At 46.4% G+C, this 15,962-nt stretch overlaps 1 protein-coding gene across 2 annotated transcripts in view; it reads left to right on the top strand.

Annotated features, from left to right (window-relative positions):
• GABRD (gamma-aminobutyric acid type A receptor subunit delta) overlaps nucleotides 1–15,962 on the top strand; it is a 43,910-nt gene continuing 27,948 nt past the window's right edge. The window contains exon 1 of one of the 2 annotated variants that reach the window (XM_059716598.1): nucleotides 1–592. In XM_059716598.1, coding sequence (XP_059572581.1) covers nucleotides 525–592 — 68 coding nt within the window. In that variant the 5' untranslated portion in view covers nucleotides 1–524. The remainder of the gene's footprint in view (nucleotides 593–15,962) is intronic. The other variant, XM_006265120.4, reaches the window with a different exon arrangement.

Below are 15,962 nucleotides of genomic sequence, written 5' to 3' on the forward strand. Positions count from 1 at the left end.
CGCCGCCCTGGCCCCGACTTGTGCCGCTTGCACGGTGCGGCGGGCGGAGGCGGGGGCGGCCGCGCGGCTCCCACGCTCCCACTCACACGCAGGACACACAACTCCTCGCCCGGACAGCCCCTCCGAAGAGCCACCCCCTGGCCAGGGCCCCTCGGTCCGGACCCGGCTTCCTTTGGCCCGGGGGCACTTCTGGCATGCAACGAGCATTTGCAGCTCGCTCCCTCCTGCGCGTGGTGTGATCGCATCTATCATCCCGGGGGTTATTTTCGGCTTCGCACAGAGGAGGATCTGCCTTGAGGAAGCCTCTCCGGAGCCGGGGCTGCCCCGCTGCCCGCCCGTCTCCCCGCGCCCGAGCCGCTGTGGGGGCAGCTTGTGCCGCTGCCGAGCAACCCCGCGCCGCTTCCCGCGGAGCCTCAACTTACCGCGCGGCCGGCGGGCATGGCAGCGCCGCCGCAGCCGCGGAGCGTCCAGGGGAGCCGGCGAGCCCGGGTCGTGCTGGCCGCTGTCTAGTGCGGGGGGCTGCCATGGACCTGCTCGCCTGGATGCTGCCGCCCCTGGTCCTGCTGTGCGCCCACCAGCACGCCTGCAGCAGGTACGGGGGTGGGCCGGGCCCCCACCGCGGGGGCAGGGGCAGGGGCAGGGGCAGGGCTGGTGCCGGGAGGTGCTCGGGGCCGGGGCCGGGGCCGGGGCCGCGGCCGGGGCCGGGCGGGAAGTTGGAGCGCCGGGCGAGCCCGCACCGCGCCCGGGACGCCGCGGGTCTGCAGTGGGCGCGGGACGGGGGCGGGGGAGCCGAGCCGAGCCGCGCATCCATCCTCTGCCTGGGCACGGAGGGAGGACCCCGGGTCTCCGACGCTGTCCCTGACACGGGTCCTCCTGCGTGGGCGTGATGGCTTCAGGGATGGCACAGAGGGGAAGGGAGGGCACTGGACACCTGTTCTTGGGAGCCGCTTGCCCACGCCTGACTATTTCGGGGTAAGTGGCCTAGGTGGTTCACGCAGAGATCAGGCGGAAGAGGTGCTTTTCCAGGCATTGCCCTTGTCCTGCAGCAGTTTTCCTGGGGCCGTGTCTGGAGACAGAGTCAGCTCTCAAGCGACCCCCTGATTTCACCTGGGCCAGGCAGGGCTTGTAAATAGTCACAGGGCCTCCCCTAATTTGTGTCACAGCTCCCCTGTTCGCCAAGGTGCTGTATACGTGCAAAAGTCGTCTTCTTATTTTAAAGGAGCAATTACGCTTCTCAGCCTGTGACTTCAAGGTCTGTTTCCAGGCTTAGCAACTGCCTGGATATGTGCAACATATAATTTCTTACATACATTATTTTATTACTGGATTAATTGCTTAGTTACTTGGCCTTCTTCCTCCAGTTACACAATAGTGATGAATTGTTTGTTAGAGATGTATGTATTTCAAGGCAGGGGAGTGGAAAAGCAAAGGAAATGCTGCTTTGCTTTTCGGATTTCATATTTGGTGTTCAAATAATGTTAGTGATTTATCTAAAACGGCCCAAAGCAAAAGGCTTCCTGAATACAAAGAAAGGTGGCTTTTTTAGTATTGTGCAGTCTTCTGAAAGCTCAGGGGACATATTTCTTCCAATAGGTCATCTGTAAACCCTATAGAGAAAGAAAGGATTCAACCCTGGAAACAAGCCAGGGTGTAACTTTCCTCACGTGTGTAGTCCCATTGAGTTAATGGAACTAAACTCATGAGTAAAATGCCTTGTACGTGTGAATGTTTACAGTATTGGAGCCAAAGTTTATAAGTAATGAAAATCTTCCTTCCTCAGTTTTTTGGTGGCCACCATAAAACTAGTGAAGGTTGGCACAGGTGGAGAGGGTGGGACTCAATATTATGGGCTTGAAAGCTGTTTCCAGTTGGCTTTAGGGCTGGATAAGGAAAAGAATTTCATGGTTTATCAGCCAAAATAAAGTGTGTGGATACTAAAGCTAATCTTCTGTTATTGAACCTATATTTAAAACGGAGTGGAAACTGGTTTTCATTGTGTTTGCTTAGAACCTGATCCAAAGCCCATTGAAATCAAAGGAAGTCTCAATTTCAATGGGCTTTGGAACAGGCTCTAAGTTTTAAAGACAATTCCTAGCGCTACCACATGTGCCAGCAGAATGCTTGGAAATAGAAAACTCCCTCTCTGCAATGTCATTCCTTTTTCCTTTTTCTCATTAAAGAACCCAACAACAACACTATCTTTGGCTTAAATACCATCAAACAAAACATTTTAGAAGTGTATATTTTGCATTAGCCCACCAAAACCTTACTATTGAGCAACCTGGGGAATTGCATGACTGAGGCTCCTGGGCAAATGCACTTACCTTTTACTTAGGCTAACCAGTGGTACTGACTTATAACCTCAGTATCTTGTCCTAATCAGTTGGACTGGCATATGTCTCTCGAATATGAAAAAGCTCAACCTTTGAGGGGCTGAACCTTTGTGCCTTTCTTGTCCTTCTGCACGCTCATTGTCAAAATACACAGATGCAATCTGGTTTATACAGGAGAAGGGGTTTTAATAAGGGCATATTTTACTAGTAGTTTTGTTCACTGAGATGACAATGTAAAATTCTGTCAATAGTTACATTTCCAATTAGTGATCTAATTTTGTTTTAAAATATAATATACCTAGAGTATAATAGGCATGTCTACACATGTGCTTTAATGCACAGTAGCCTATTTTACTATGCATTAAAGTGTCACATAAAAAAGTTTGATTATGCTAATGCACAGTAAAATAGGCTACTGCATTAAGCGTCACTTAAAAACTGTGCATTCATTACTGCACATTAAGGTAGCCTAATGCTCATTTCTTTAGTACCTCACATTAGAGATACTAAATTTAATGTGCATTCGGAAAAGTGCCTTAAAGCATATGTAGACATGCCCAGTGACAACAGAGGTGTCCAAGTGGTTATCCAAAAGGAGGTGGTGTTTAGACGATCCTGAAAGCTTGCTAAGAAATTTTTCCCCCAACTACTCAGTTGGCCTAATAAAAGATATTACATCTACTCAAAGAACCTTGCCTGCCTAAATTCCTCAGGACAAATTTAGGCTTCTTTAGGATCAGCTTTTTTGTAACATGCTAAAATTACTGTTATTTTTTACATTTTTTGTCATGCTGGGAAGAAGAGAACACATAGTATGCCAACCATTGTAGTTTGTGAACCCTGTTGGACTTCTCTTAAAAAAGACTAATTGAAGAAGTTTCTCTGGAATGTGTGCTATTTGACATGTGCCAATGGGCCAAACTCAGCCTGAAGGTCACTGGAGATGTACCACTTAGACCTGGGTTAACTTTAGCTTACCAAATTTATTATGAAATTTTGGATGGGTAAATCTGAGAGAAAGAGACTGTTGGAAAATTGGCATTTATTGGCCTGCAAGCTGTGTAGAGCCCCAAATGCTGCTTGGACAAAACTTGGTACGTAGTAGTCACTACCTTAATATACATCAATAATAATGACTGAGATTTTCTAAAGAAAACCTAGTCAAATCTATTCTCTCATGCTGGGAGAGATTCAGGTGCAGTGCTTAATCCTACTACTATTTATAGGAATTATCCTTAAGAGTTCATAAACCCCTGATTCTATAACACTGGTGAAATGCTTTGTAATTCTCTAATTGGCGATAGAAGCATTATTTTTTCATACCTGTTTTTGAATTCTGCAATTTCAAACACGATCCTTGTCTACTTGTATATAATTAACTATTCTTTGCAATGTATATCTTTCAATCTTTTACTCCTAGTCAAGAAAAAAGCTTAAAATGTGAAATATATGCAAAGAGTAGACTACTTTATGTTGTTTAAAACTCACAGAGAAATGGAAATAAGGGCTTTTATGTTCATAAGATTGCCATGAAATAAGCCTAATGCCTTCCAATTACATTTTAAATTATAGAACATATTTACAGTGAGTTTCACTTAGACTGGAGGATGGCAGATGTAAAAGACATATTGCTCTAAACAGTACTGGAGCCTGATACAGGCCAGATCATTCACTGACCCCACTTAATCTTTAAAGAGCTTTTAGCAAGAAAAAAATAGCATTGGTGGCATTGACAATGCTCTGAATGGGATATGGGTCCTCTGAAAAAATGGTAGCAAAAGGAAACAAATTCATCCCAGAACACCACATCACTCACAGCCAGTCATTCAATAGACTGGCATGTGAATTCTCCAAAAGGACCTATGCTGATGTCAATGTCTAGATTAAGAGATTTCTTTCATAAAGGCTACCTCTCTGCCTGGATTAATTGAATTATTTAATAGGTCTTTTCACTTAAAATGGTCAAGGAATGTGCCTGGAGAAGGTAAAGAGTGTATACTATCTCACTATCTTTAAAGGTCTACTCAGAATTAGTGCTATTCCAGTTGATAGACATGCGTTCTCTAAGCATGCTCCATTAGTGAGTGCTTTGGTTCTTTAGCTGTCCAAAGGAAGGCATCATCTGGATAGGAAAGAGCAAGGGGCAAATATTCCCCACATTCCAACCAGTGGTTGTGCTTTTAGCTCTAGAAGAGATGCATTTCCTGGAAATCTCATTTGAAAGAGTTTCTTTCCCTGACTGATGTCAAGAACAGACTTTTTAGGCACAAAAGAGCTTTTCTCAGATAATATAAGCAACTATAAAAATCAACTTCCTCTATATTTATAGAGGACTAAATCCTTTTGTCTGGCCATGGAGAAAAAAATAGGTATTTATTCGTTATTTAAACAAATTATTAAGAAATTATTAAACAAAATATGAAGCTTCCAATTGCACTGTTCAAGCAATGGAAATATGGCATAATTTGGATAATGCAACCATTGCCCTGAAAAGGTGAGAGTAAAAGGCTGCAGGTGAGAGTTAAAAAACCTTGTCTTGATCTACAGCTTGCAGAGAGCTTTACAGAAAGGGTAATACTGGTATTCATGAGCTTACTGCTTTTTAATCAACTTGACCCCTTCTTTAGCTTCATGCAGGATAAAGATAAGCTAGTTTTTCACTGCATGCTGTAGCAAGCTCCTGGAGTTTTATAAATGTATAAAGTCCCTTTCACTACAGAGCAACACTATACAACAGCTTAGGTCAAGAAGTGAAGCTGCTGAATCAACTAAAGGTTGAGCAGGCAGCTCCCTTTCTTTCCATCCTTATTGCCTGGATTATAAATGTAAATCCTCCCCAACTTGTATTTCTATGCTAGTCCTCATGTTTCTATGTAAAATGCATTAATAATATCTCCACAGGTAATCACTCCCTGCTCATCAAGGGTGAAACAAATTCTTCACACAGTCCTAAAAGCTAGTGTCAGGTAGAGGGAAGTCCATAGCACTGGGGCAGGCATACTATGGGGCTATAGCACTGCCTTCTAAAGATAATCTTAGAGTTTATGGGCTGCATTAGTGTTCGCTACTCTCCATGCTGATTTGGGGCCTGTGGATTAGTATAAATTTGGTGCTGGTGTGTCCCCCAAAAGGTTCTTCAAAGGGAGTAGTAAGAGATACTTTGGCCTTGTTGCTTCCTTTGTTGTCCCCTCTCTCTTCACTCAAATAGCAGACTACTGTGTCATTCAAAAAGGCTCTGCAATGTATGTCACTCCAGCTGGAAGTTTCTTGTATGGTCAAGGTGCGCATCTACATGAAACACTTTTGTCTACGTGTGCTGACCCTTACTGCACAGTAATTTCCTCTACTCAGCAGTTAATATGCTATCTGCAAATGCAAGTAGCAAATTAACAGCTGAGTAATTACTGTGCAGCAGTACAGCATGTGTAGATGGTCAGTCAGGAGCAAATTTACTCCTGGTGAGCTGGGCAGCAGGGGACAGGAGATTGCTTTCTGTCCCCAGAACTTGCCTGCTGCTGGGGTGGGCTATGCCATCAGAGCCTGGGTGGAGACAATGTCCCCCTGCCCCGGTAGCAGCGAACAATATCCCAGCCCCTGCTCCGCAATTGGGCTGGGAGCTTCTTGCATGGGGAGAGTTCCCTGCTCAGCCTGGAGCTGGCTGGGACCTGCCCCTGAGTGGGACAATTCCTGGCCAGACCCAGGCTACACGTGGAAGTCTGCACGTGCAGCCTGACGGTGGCTGGTAACTGTCCTGTTTCAGGCAGTCCCCAGCCAGCTCTGAGCTGCACATGCAGACTTCCCTCTGCAACCTGGGGCTGGCCAGAAACTGTTCCGGTCAGGGGCAGGTCCCAGCCCTACAGATTTTTTCCAGCTCTGTGCCCTGATCAGGCAATCAAGTCTTGGATCTTGGAAAGAGCTGCAGAGGAGGGGCAGGTCCTATTCCCCTGCCCTGATCCTCCGGTGAGGTAGCTAGCAGCTAGCCCCTGGCTGGGTGGGGAACCCCCACCCAGCTGAGGACTTATTGCTAGCTGCCCCACTGGTGGATAAAGGCAGGGAGCTGGGACCTGCTTCTTCCCTGCAACTCTTTCCAAGCCCCCTGCCCCTGATTGGAGAGCTGGAGCTAGGAGCTCCTTGCTGCTGAGTCAGTGGGGCATTGTCCCCACCTGGGCTGCAGTGGCGGGCAGCTCTCATGGGCAGAGAGCAATCTCCTAGCCCCCCACCAAAAGACAGCTGTTTCCTGCCCCATGCTCCCTGCCACCCTGGGGCTAGAACCAAAGGAGACCAGAGATGCCCCTAGCTGGTGCAGGAGGCTGGTGCAGGGCCAATGGAGGCAGAAGTTGACTGCTGCCAAAAGCAGCTAATCTGCTGTCACATACCTGCACATGTAGATGCCTGCCTTAGGTGGGTTTACTCTTGAGTAATTTACTCACTCCTCAGCATTTGCACATGTAGATGTGCCCACTGACTTTAGAATTACCCTGATTAGCTATGGTGATTTGCACTAGCTGATGAAGTGACCCAAATGCTCAGCTCCATTTTTTAAAAATGGAGCTGAGCATTTTCTTTAAAAGTCTGCTCTATATTGCACTGGGGAATTTTCAATAAAACTCCCTATAGATTAAACTTCATGGGTGCATCTACATGTGTGTTAATGCACCTTTACTCCTGCGCATTAAGTTTAGTACCTCTAGTATGAGGTACTACATTAGTGCACAGTAGCTGGTGCTACTGCACAGTAGCAAAGGCACACAATCTTTTCATGACACTTAATGTACAGTAACAGTAGACTAATTATACTGTGCATTAGCACGGCTTTTGCTGTGACGCACTAATGTGCAATAGACTTAGTCTACTGCACATTAAGTGTCTCGTGTAGACATGCCCGGTATGTCATAAGTGCAGAAGAGATTGTCACTCAAGAATTGGGCTCTATAGCCGCACCCACAGATGTTCAGCAAGCTGCTGCTTCACTTGGTGCAAGTCTATGGTCATATGAGACAGACAGATGCTACTAAAATACAAGGCATTAGATGACCCTTGATTTTTAACCCAGCATTGTCCTATTAACTTATCTTAGTTCTTCTGTGCTCCTTAATGCTAATACATAGAACGTTGACACAAGATAATGATATCCCACTGCTGTATATTGTAATTGCTGAGGCTTTTACAGAAAAAAAATGTCAGGGGAAAATTAGGTGATTTTTATTTTGCACAGAAGATGATGCTCCTGACAGTTCTCTTACAATGATATTATCTCTGCTATATTGCAAGTGACTGACTATGAGTCAGTCGTTCAGGCATGATTCTTGATGCAGGCATATGAAAGAGGAACTACAAAGTTCTCCTTAAATTTTTCAGGTTTTGCTCTGAAATAATAGATAAAATGCTTTGAACTTGTAGAATATGTTGCATGTAACGATTATCAAACACTGTGCAAACAAGCACCAAAGGCAAGATCCTTCTGTCTTTACATAATAGGACCCAAAGACAAACCCAAGGGATAAGTAAGGGATTCATGAACAGTAATAATTACTTCACCCACTGCTACAGTGTAACTACCTCTGGTACTGAATATGTCATCTGGTTAAAAACACTAAACAAAACTGTAAAACAGTTTAGAACAAAAGAGAGGAGGAATACTGTACACAGCTAAAACCGTGTGGGGGGTTTTTGGGTGGAATATAATTATTAAAATTGGTATTAAGCCAAGATATCAAGGATAACAACTGTACACCTGCAAATGGGATACAGGGTTTTTAATTACCAAGATCACAATTCTCTATTTTAGGTCAATACTTACAAAATTACAAACAAATACATTTAAAAACAAAAATATTAAAAACATCACTGTATTCACTAATCTGCAAACATTTTGGTTGTGTTGCCCCTCAATCAACTGGTTGCCTCAGTGGGTGCATCTACATGAGACACTTTACTGCACAGCAGACTAATTTGCTGCACAGTAATGTGTCACCATCTACATATGCGTGGCAATTAGGGAACAGTAGACTAATTTACAGCTTGACCAGATAGTCCCGTCAGATACAAGTACCTGGCAGCACAGTAAAATTCTGTACATAAATGTACGTGTACACGGTGACATCAGGCTTAGTTTACTCTGGCTCAAATTAAGCTAAAATATATTGAGCCAGAGTATATTCAGTCTCATTAATTGCACATGTAGACACACCCAGTGGGCATGTCTACACATTCATTATTACAGGTACTAACTACTAATCTGGCGCTACTGCACATTAGCGCAGATGAATGCTTTATGTGTGACACTTAATGCCCATTGTACTAAATATATTGTGTATTAGCACAGATGAACACTTTTGTGTAATGTTTAATGCCCATTGGACTAATCTACTGCACATTAGTGCATTAGCACGGTTTTTGCCAGGTGAACTAATGCACAGTAGAATTAGTTCAATGGGCATTAAGTGTTGCATGTAGATGCGTGGGCACATCTACATGAGATGCTTAATGCCATTGGACTAATTCTACTGCGCGTTAGTGCACCTGGCAAAAACCGTGCTAATGCACAGTGATTAGTCCAATGGGCATTAAGCATCACACAAAAAGCGTTCTACCGCGGTAATGTAGAGTAGCACCAATTACGGCACATTAAGTTAGTACCTGTTATTACAGGTACTAAACTTAGTGCACTGTAATTATGGCACTTTAATGAACATGTAGACGCAGCCACTGATACCCCAAATAGGACAGGGAATGCAAAAAGAAAGAAAGAAACCACTAAGCTGCAATGTTTGCCATCTACTGCTGAAGGAAACATCCAGAACCTTGAACTTGGGTCTTAGCACGTATTATGAAAGGGCAAGAAACCAAGGAGATAAACATCTAAGTTAGACAGACAGGGGTAAGTGAGCAGGTTGTACAGGTGAAAAGAAAAACCTACAGTTGTGTAAACTGACATAGCCTCCATCAAAAGCAATTAGACTATTCATATTTACACCAGCTAAGGATTTGGCTCATGAAGTCTTCTGAGGTGCTTCCATGAAAAATGAGACTAGAGGTTTAAAAATGAGACGGAAGCATTAGAAATATATGAGATACATATTATAGATAAATAGATAAGAGAGTCTGTGGCAAGGGAACATTATAAAGGCATTTAAACAAGCATCCGTAACCTTAAAATTTTTTACAAGCTAATGAAATTTCACTGTTGGGCAATAACTGTCGTAGTACTTTTTCTAAGGAGACTTTAAATCTTGACAGCTCTATTAACTTAGAATGGCAATGTCTCTGTTACTCAGAGCTTACATTCACATGCTGCTATCCCAGAGCTTTCTTACATAATTACCTCCACATATGAGGCAAAGGCATCATCACCAGGGTAATCAAATATTTCCCTTCCTGCCCAGCATGAAAGGAAGAATTGTTTTGGTGGCAAAATACTGTATTAAGTGTAAATTGTGAGTTGAATACACCCAAGAGCTGTACATTTTGGGGGAAAAATGTTTGCTTATGTGGGTCAATGTCATATGAATGTTCTCCGTATGTCCCAAGGCAGGCACTGTTTATGGTATTTTAGTCTGCAGCCTTTCATCAATATTTAAGAAGGTTCTTCTGTTATTAATGATATATCTTTTAAACTCCATGCTTATTGCAAAGCTGAGTGGAAATTGCTGCACCAGTGATCAGACAGCTCTTATATGATCTTTGCATTCACATATATGAGTCTTAGAGTCCTGAGAGTTTCTGTCTTCTACTGCTGTGTAGGGTCAAATAACAAAGCCTTCTCATCGCAATAACCATTTTAACCATCTGAAGGTTTTTTAACTAGTTCTCTTATTACATGAGAAGGGAAAGCTGGAGAGGTTATGCTGTCAACTCAGTGCAAGTGCAGTTTTATAGGCAACTCTTGTTAACTTTAACTTGAGCTGGGAACTCCCAGTGTCTGACACTGTAAACTGAGCTCTAATGATCAAATGCAGACGTGAAGACACCTGAGACGTGTCAAGCATGTTTCCAGAATAGTTTTGTTGCCTTTCTCAGCTTGGTCTCCCTTTTGACCAAAGTTTTGCAAAGCATGGCCACTCCGTTCAAAGAGTTTTGGATCCCCCAAATTTTGCTTTGTTTTTTTTCCTGTATTTGCAATGGCCAACAGTACTTTTCAGATGAACAGGGATGTCAGCCCCAGCCTCCTGGCTAAATTCCAATGGAGTAATTATGTTCTTCTTCCTTAAACTCCTCCTGCTGTTACAATTAGATATATTCTTCGCTTTCTGACCTAAGCTGTTGTGTAGTGCTACTATGAGCTGTTGGATAGCTGCTATATTCCTCTACTGGGGTAGCTACATCTCGGCAGTGAATGAAGCAATCTCCATTTACAGTATGTGAACAGCCTTGTAGCCCTCTGGGACCCCTCCACTTCACCTCCATTTGATTTAGGGAGTGAGCCCTATCATATACTCAGCATTATCATCCTTTGACACAGAGTGACTGTCTTATTCTCTCTTGTCATTTCTGTGGCTGGTGCAAATAGGGAAAGGACTTCTGTGACATTCCATGTCCCTTGGAGGTGCTTTCCCAGGACAATTAATCCTTTTTTCTTCCTTTCCTATGTCAGACTGAACCACTTTTCAGAAATCCTGTCTTCTTTCACATTTAATTGGACCTGGAGTTTTATGGGGAGGAGCCCAGAGTTAAATCACTAGCAGTGGCCTTAGGGTACTGGTATAGGTTATCTTTAAAACATTTTAAATCTGTGGAATTTTATGCTATCAGAAATGCTTAACGCCATCTCAGTCCTGCACGACTGTGACTTGCCACTATAGGGCAGGCAAGTGGGGGCATGGGCAGGAGCTAGGACTCTATTCTCTGGTATGGGAGAGGAGGGGAGGTGGCATGCAGCTTGGAGGCTGAGAAGAAGGAGGTGAAGGGAGAAGAGACACTCAGCAAGGAAACTGCTTTTTCCTCTATTGATTTAGCACTGGTTACTACTCCCCCCACCCCCTCCATTTGAGTGGAAAGTAAGGTACGATTGGATGGAGGGAGTGGGGGCGGGACCACTGGAACAGTCCAGTGGTCGGGAGCCCTGCAGTGCTTCCCGGTCCAGGCTGGAAGCAGGGGGCAGGGGAGAGGGAAGGGAAGCTGCTGCGTTGGGGGGGGGGGGGGAAGGAGGGTGCGGGGAGCGGCAGGGGCCGCGGGAAGCAGCAGGGGCCATGGGGAGTGGCAGGAGCACGTGCCACTCAGCTGCTTCTCCTCACTGGTGCTGACCCAGCCAGGCCCATCTTGTCTTGAGCGGCACGTGGTGAAGCCATGGCTGAGCCAGCTTTGCTGCGTGCCGTTCGGGATGAGACAGGATAGGCCCAGCCAGGTCAGCACCAGCAAAAAGAGGAGGCTCAGCTGGCTGAGCTGAGTGCTGGTCAGGACCAGCCTGGCCCAGCCGGAGTGGCACACAGCTCAACCATGCCTTCCCTTACCTCCGCCGGCCCCGAGCAGCACTCAGCTCAGCCACCACATCTCCTCACCAGTGCCCTCCCGGCTGTGCCCAGCGCATCCTGAGTGGCTGGGCCAGCTTTGCTGTGTGCCACTTGAGACACGACAGGCCTGGCTGAGTCGGCACCAGCAAAGAGTAGCGGTGGCTGAGCCATGTGCTGCTTGGGACCAGCTTAGCCATGGGTTCCCCTTCCTGGTGCCAGCCTAGCTTGGCCTGAGAGTCATACAGCAAAGCCATGGCTTCCATTTACCTCTGCCAGTCTGTCCTGGCCAGTCCCAAGGGGCACATAGCTCAGCCATGCTTCTCCTCAGTGGTGCCGACCCAGCTGGGTCTGTCACGTCCCGAGCAGCATGCAGGGAAGCAGCAGCTGGGCTGGCTTTGCTGTACGCCACTTGGGACAGGACAGGCCCAGCTGGGTCAGCACCAGCGAGGAGAAGCATTGGCTGAGCCAGCTGAACCATGTGCCGCTTCCCTGCACCACTCGGCTGAGCCTGTGCTGAGCAGCATGCAAGGAAGCGGCACACAGCTCAGCTGGCTCAGCCACCGCTTCTCCTTGCTGCTGCCGGCTCTGCCAGGCCTGTCCCATCCCAAGCAGCATGCAGCAAAGCAGACCCAGGTGCTGGTTCTCTGCGTGCTGCTCAGAATACAATGAGCCCAGCTGAGTAGGCACCGGTGAGAAGTGGTGGCTGAGCCGTGTGCTGCTTGGGACCAGGTGGGCCAGGCTGGTGGAGGTAAATGTGCAGCTTTGCACAGCTGTTCCCAGAGCCCTGGGATCTCCTGCCATGCCCTGGGGGACTCCGCTCCACTCGCGCTGTGTCCAGCATGCACAGAAGCCAAGCTGGGAGCCCCCCAAACCCAACGTCCTGCCCCTGCCAGGCAGCATCCTCTCGCGGGTAGGACGGCTGCGCCCTATCCCACAGAGCTGTGTAGGCCAAGCTGGGCTCCACCTTGGGTGCTGGGGGCCAGCTGCGGCCCGAATTTGTGGAGCCCTTGGGCCCCCAATCTCCTCCAGCTGACACCTTCCCAAGGGCCTGGACAAGCCAGCCTACCCACTGTGCCTCCCTCTGCACCTGCTTCTGCCCGCGTCTCTCTCTTTCCCTCTGCCTCTGCTTCTCCCTCCTTCCTTCCCTCTCTTCCCTCTTCCTTCTCTCCTCTCTTCCTTCTCTTTTCTTTCCTTCTTCCTTCTCTCTTCTTTCTTCTCTCTCTCTTCCCTTTCTCTTCTCTCCCTCTTCCTTCTCTCTTCCCCCTCTATGAAATTTTATTTATTGTCACCAGGTTTAGAATTTTTAGAAAACCTAGTATTTACCATAAAAAAGAAATGTTTATTATTATTAACTATATTAGTATACAGTGCATCCTGCCATATGCCCCCCGCCCCAATTTTTTTTTTTGGCTTGCCAGCACTCCAGCACCTTTCAAGGTAGACATTGTGGTTTTTTCAGCACTCCAGCTAAAAAACATTGCCTACCCCTGACATAGTCCATGTGACAGAATGTAACTTCCAGTTCCAAGACCATACTATCTCATCCCAAAAGTACTCCTGGGGACAAAGGGAGGGACCTCCAGTGGCAAAGGGCAGGGGCTAGGGGGTGGGACTTCTGGCCGCAAGATGGTGACCAGGGCGCGGGGCAGTTGTTAAGTGGGGGGCTACCCATGTGGCTCTCGAAATAATTGCCCACCCCTGGTCTGCGCAGTACCCAGCCACACTTTCCTTGCAGCTGTTTGTCTCTTCCCCTCTAGCTCCAGTGAACTGGATGCATTTAAATTGCCTTAGCAAGGTGCTACTTGAGGCAGTCCTCAACAGACTCAAGGCACCCCTTGGTAAATGCCAACTCTAGTTTTCATTTATTTTTTAGACTATAGAAAAATAATAAAGCAATTCTGTTGCAGAGAACTCAGAAAGACCCCAACAGGGCAGAGTGCTTTCAACACTATGAATTCTTATTTGAAAGAGGTTTATCTTATGACTTGTATTTTGTAAAATTAACAGTTCTAACATAGTGTGGCACCCTTGAAATGATCTCAAGGCACCCAAGGGTGCCATGACACCCTGTTTGAGAATCAATGGATTACATAAATTAACCCAGCAGCTCTGTGCTGAAAGCAGAGCCACAGGAGTTGATCCCTGGCAGCTCTGTTCTCAGAATGGAGCCACTGCATTAAATTTAGTGAGACCCAAGTGCCCAAGAAGAATTCTTCCCCTCCCAGGCTCCCTGGTCTTGCCGTGCGGTGGCTGCATGCTGAGAGCAGAGCTGCCAGGGTTAAATGTGGAGCTTCTATGCAGCAAGATCCAGGAGCTTGGGGAAGCATTCTTCCATGGGCTCCCAGGTCTCAAAGACCCTAACTGGTCCTCCAGTTTTCTTTCCCCTAGCAGCTCCGCTCTCAGTGCAGAGCTGCTACATAGTAATGAGACCAGGGAACCCAGGGAGGCATTTTTTCCTGGGCTCCCAGGTCTCCTTGCAATTATGGCAGTGGCTCTACACTGAGAGTGGAGCAGCTGGCAGTTAATCACATGGTGAGACCAGTAAACCAGAAGAAGCATGCCTCCCCCCACTGCATGGTCTCCTGCACTGAAGCCCTGGCAGCCCCACACTAAGCAGAGAGCCATGGAACCGGGGAGCCATGCTTTCCCTGCTCTCTGGTTTAAGCCACTTAGAGTAGCTGCTCCCATTATGAAAGTGGGGTGAAGAGTAGAGGTGTGAAGGGTGGGAATGGATAGAGGGGCTGGGAGCTCTGCATCCTGGGATGCTGGAGGACTGCAAATTAAGCATTTTACCTCCCTGGATCAGACAATCGATACACTGGTGGAACAACCTAGGTAAGACAGACCAAAGATAACCCTCACTTCAGCTGGCTTATCTTTAAAACATTTAGCAGGTGCTTAAAACTGGATAGCACCCTTTAATGGGTGAATCCTTCTGTTTTAAGTGCCTTTATGACAGTTTAAAGATTACCTGTAGATGAAATGTAGCTTTTGTCATCTCGCTGGCAGGCAAAAAACCCTTTTCAAAAGAATCCAAAATGAAGAAAGTGCCTTTGATGATGCTGAGCATTATGACTTACTTTTTAGGTTCACTCACCCCACAGGATTTCTCAGCTGTCTCTTGGTATCTGTGGGCACTTGTACATGTGACACTGAGACAATGTACATGTGATGAAAGTTTCCCTTTGTGTGGTTTAATCGTATCACATTTGACAAGTATGTGAATTTTCAGGGTTTTAAATTTGTTCTCATTGTTACAAACTAAACCACATCCTAATGTAGTTTAGTTCGCAGTGTTGCAACTTGCAATGATGCAGCCATAAATCTGTCACACATACGTGCTGATTCACTGAATTATGTGTACTGAGCCCCTTTGTCCACCAGGAGTCACTACAATTTGCAGGTATTTATGTGTAATGAACATTTTAGGACACCAGGTGGAGCTGCAGAGCCTGACATGAATCAATCTTCTGCTGACCTCTTTTTCTTACTTCATTAAATAAATAATTCAAAGAAACCGTTTTTTGTTTGTCATCTCCTATTTCACTTGGTGTGGTGGGTGTCCTAAGGTGAAGATTGGGGAGATCCCAGTCTCTTTTGAAGATCAATCAGTGTCTGCTGTGTATGTGTTCCCTTCTCCATTATCAGGGATAATGTGGTGCATGGTGGACCCTGACCCCCTCAGTGTTATTATAAAAATACCGCACAGTGAAGCATGCTATTGAAGGCTTCTGCTCTGAGCGTTTAACACCTAATAGGAGGTTAATGGGTCTCCAAAGTTGCTGTCAGTCTTTGTAACAACAGGGGAGATTATCTTTGGCCCTGTTGGATGTGTTCTGCTCCAGCGAAATGAGGGGTCATTACAAGAAACAAGTCCGACTGGGAGCAGCACCTCTGTGGCCCTCCACTTTGCACCTCTAAAGCATCCCTTTTCAGCTGGCTGCGGCGTGATTGTCCCCTATAACACCATTAATTCACCCACCACTTTTACATAAACCCGACGAGCAGATTTCTGTGAACCTGGTAATGAGCAGCCTGGTACTGTTCCATGGCATCCAGAATGAGCATGCCCATAAGATACACAGAGTTGCTACAGGTGCAGCCAGAGGCCCCCTCTCTGGCTTGACTCAACCTGGCCCCAAAACATCCCAGGTGAACTCCTGTGGCTGGCGCCAAAAGT

Source organism: Alligator mississippiensis, chromosome 13 (assembly GCF_030867095.1).
Source record: "Alligator mississippiensis isolate rAllMis1 chromosome 13, rAllMis1, whole genome shotgun sequence".
NCBI lineage: Eukaryota > Metazoa > Chordata > Crocodylia > Alligatoridae > Alligator > Alligator mississippiensis.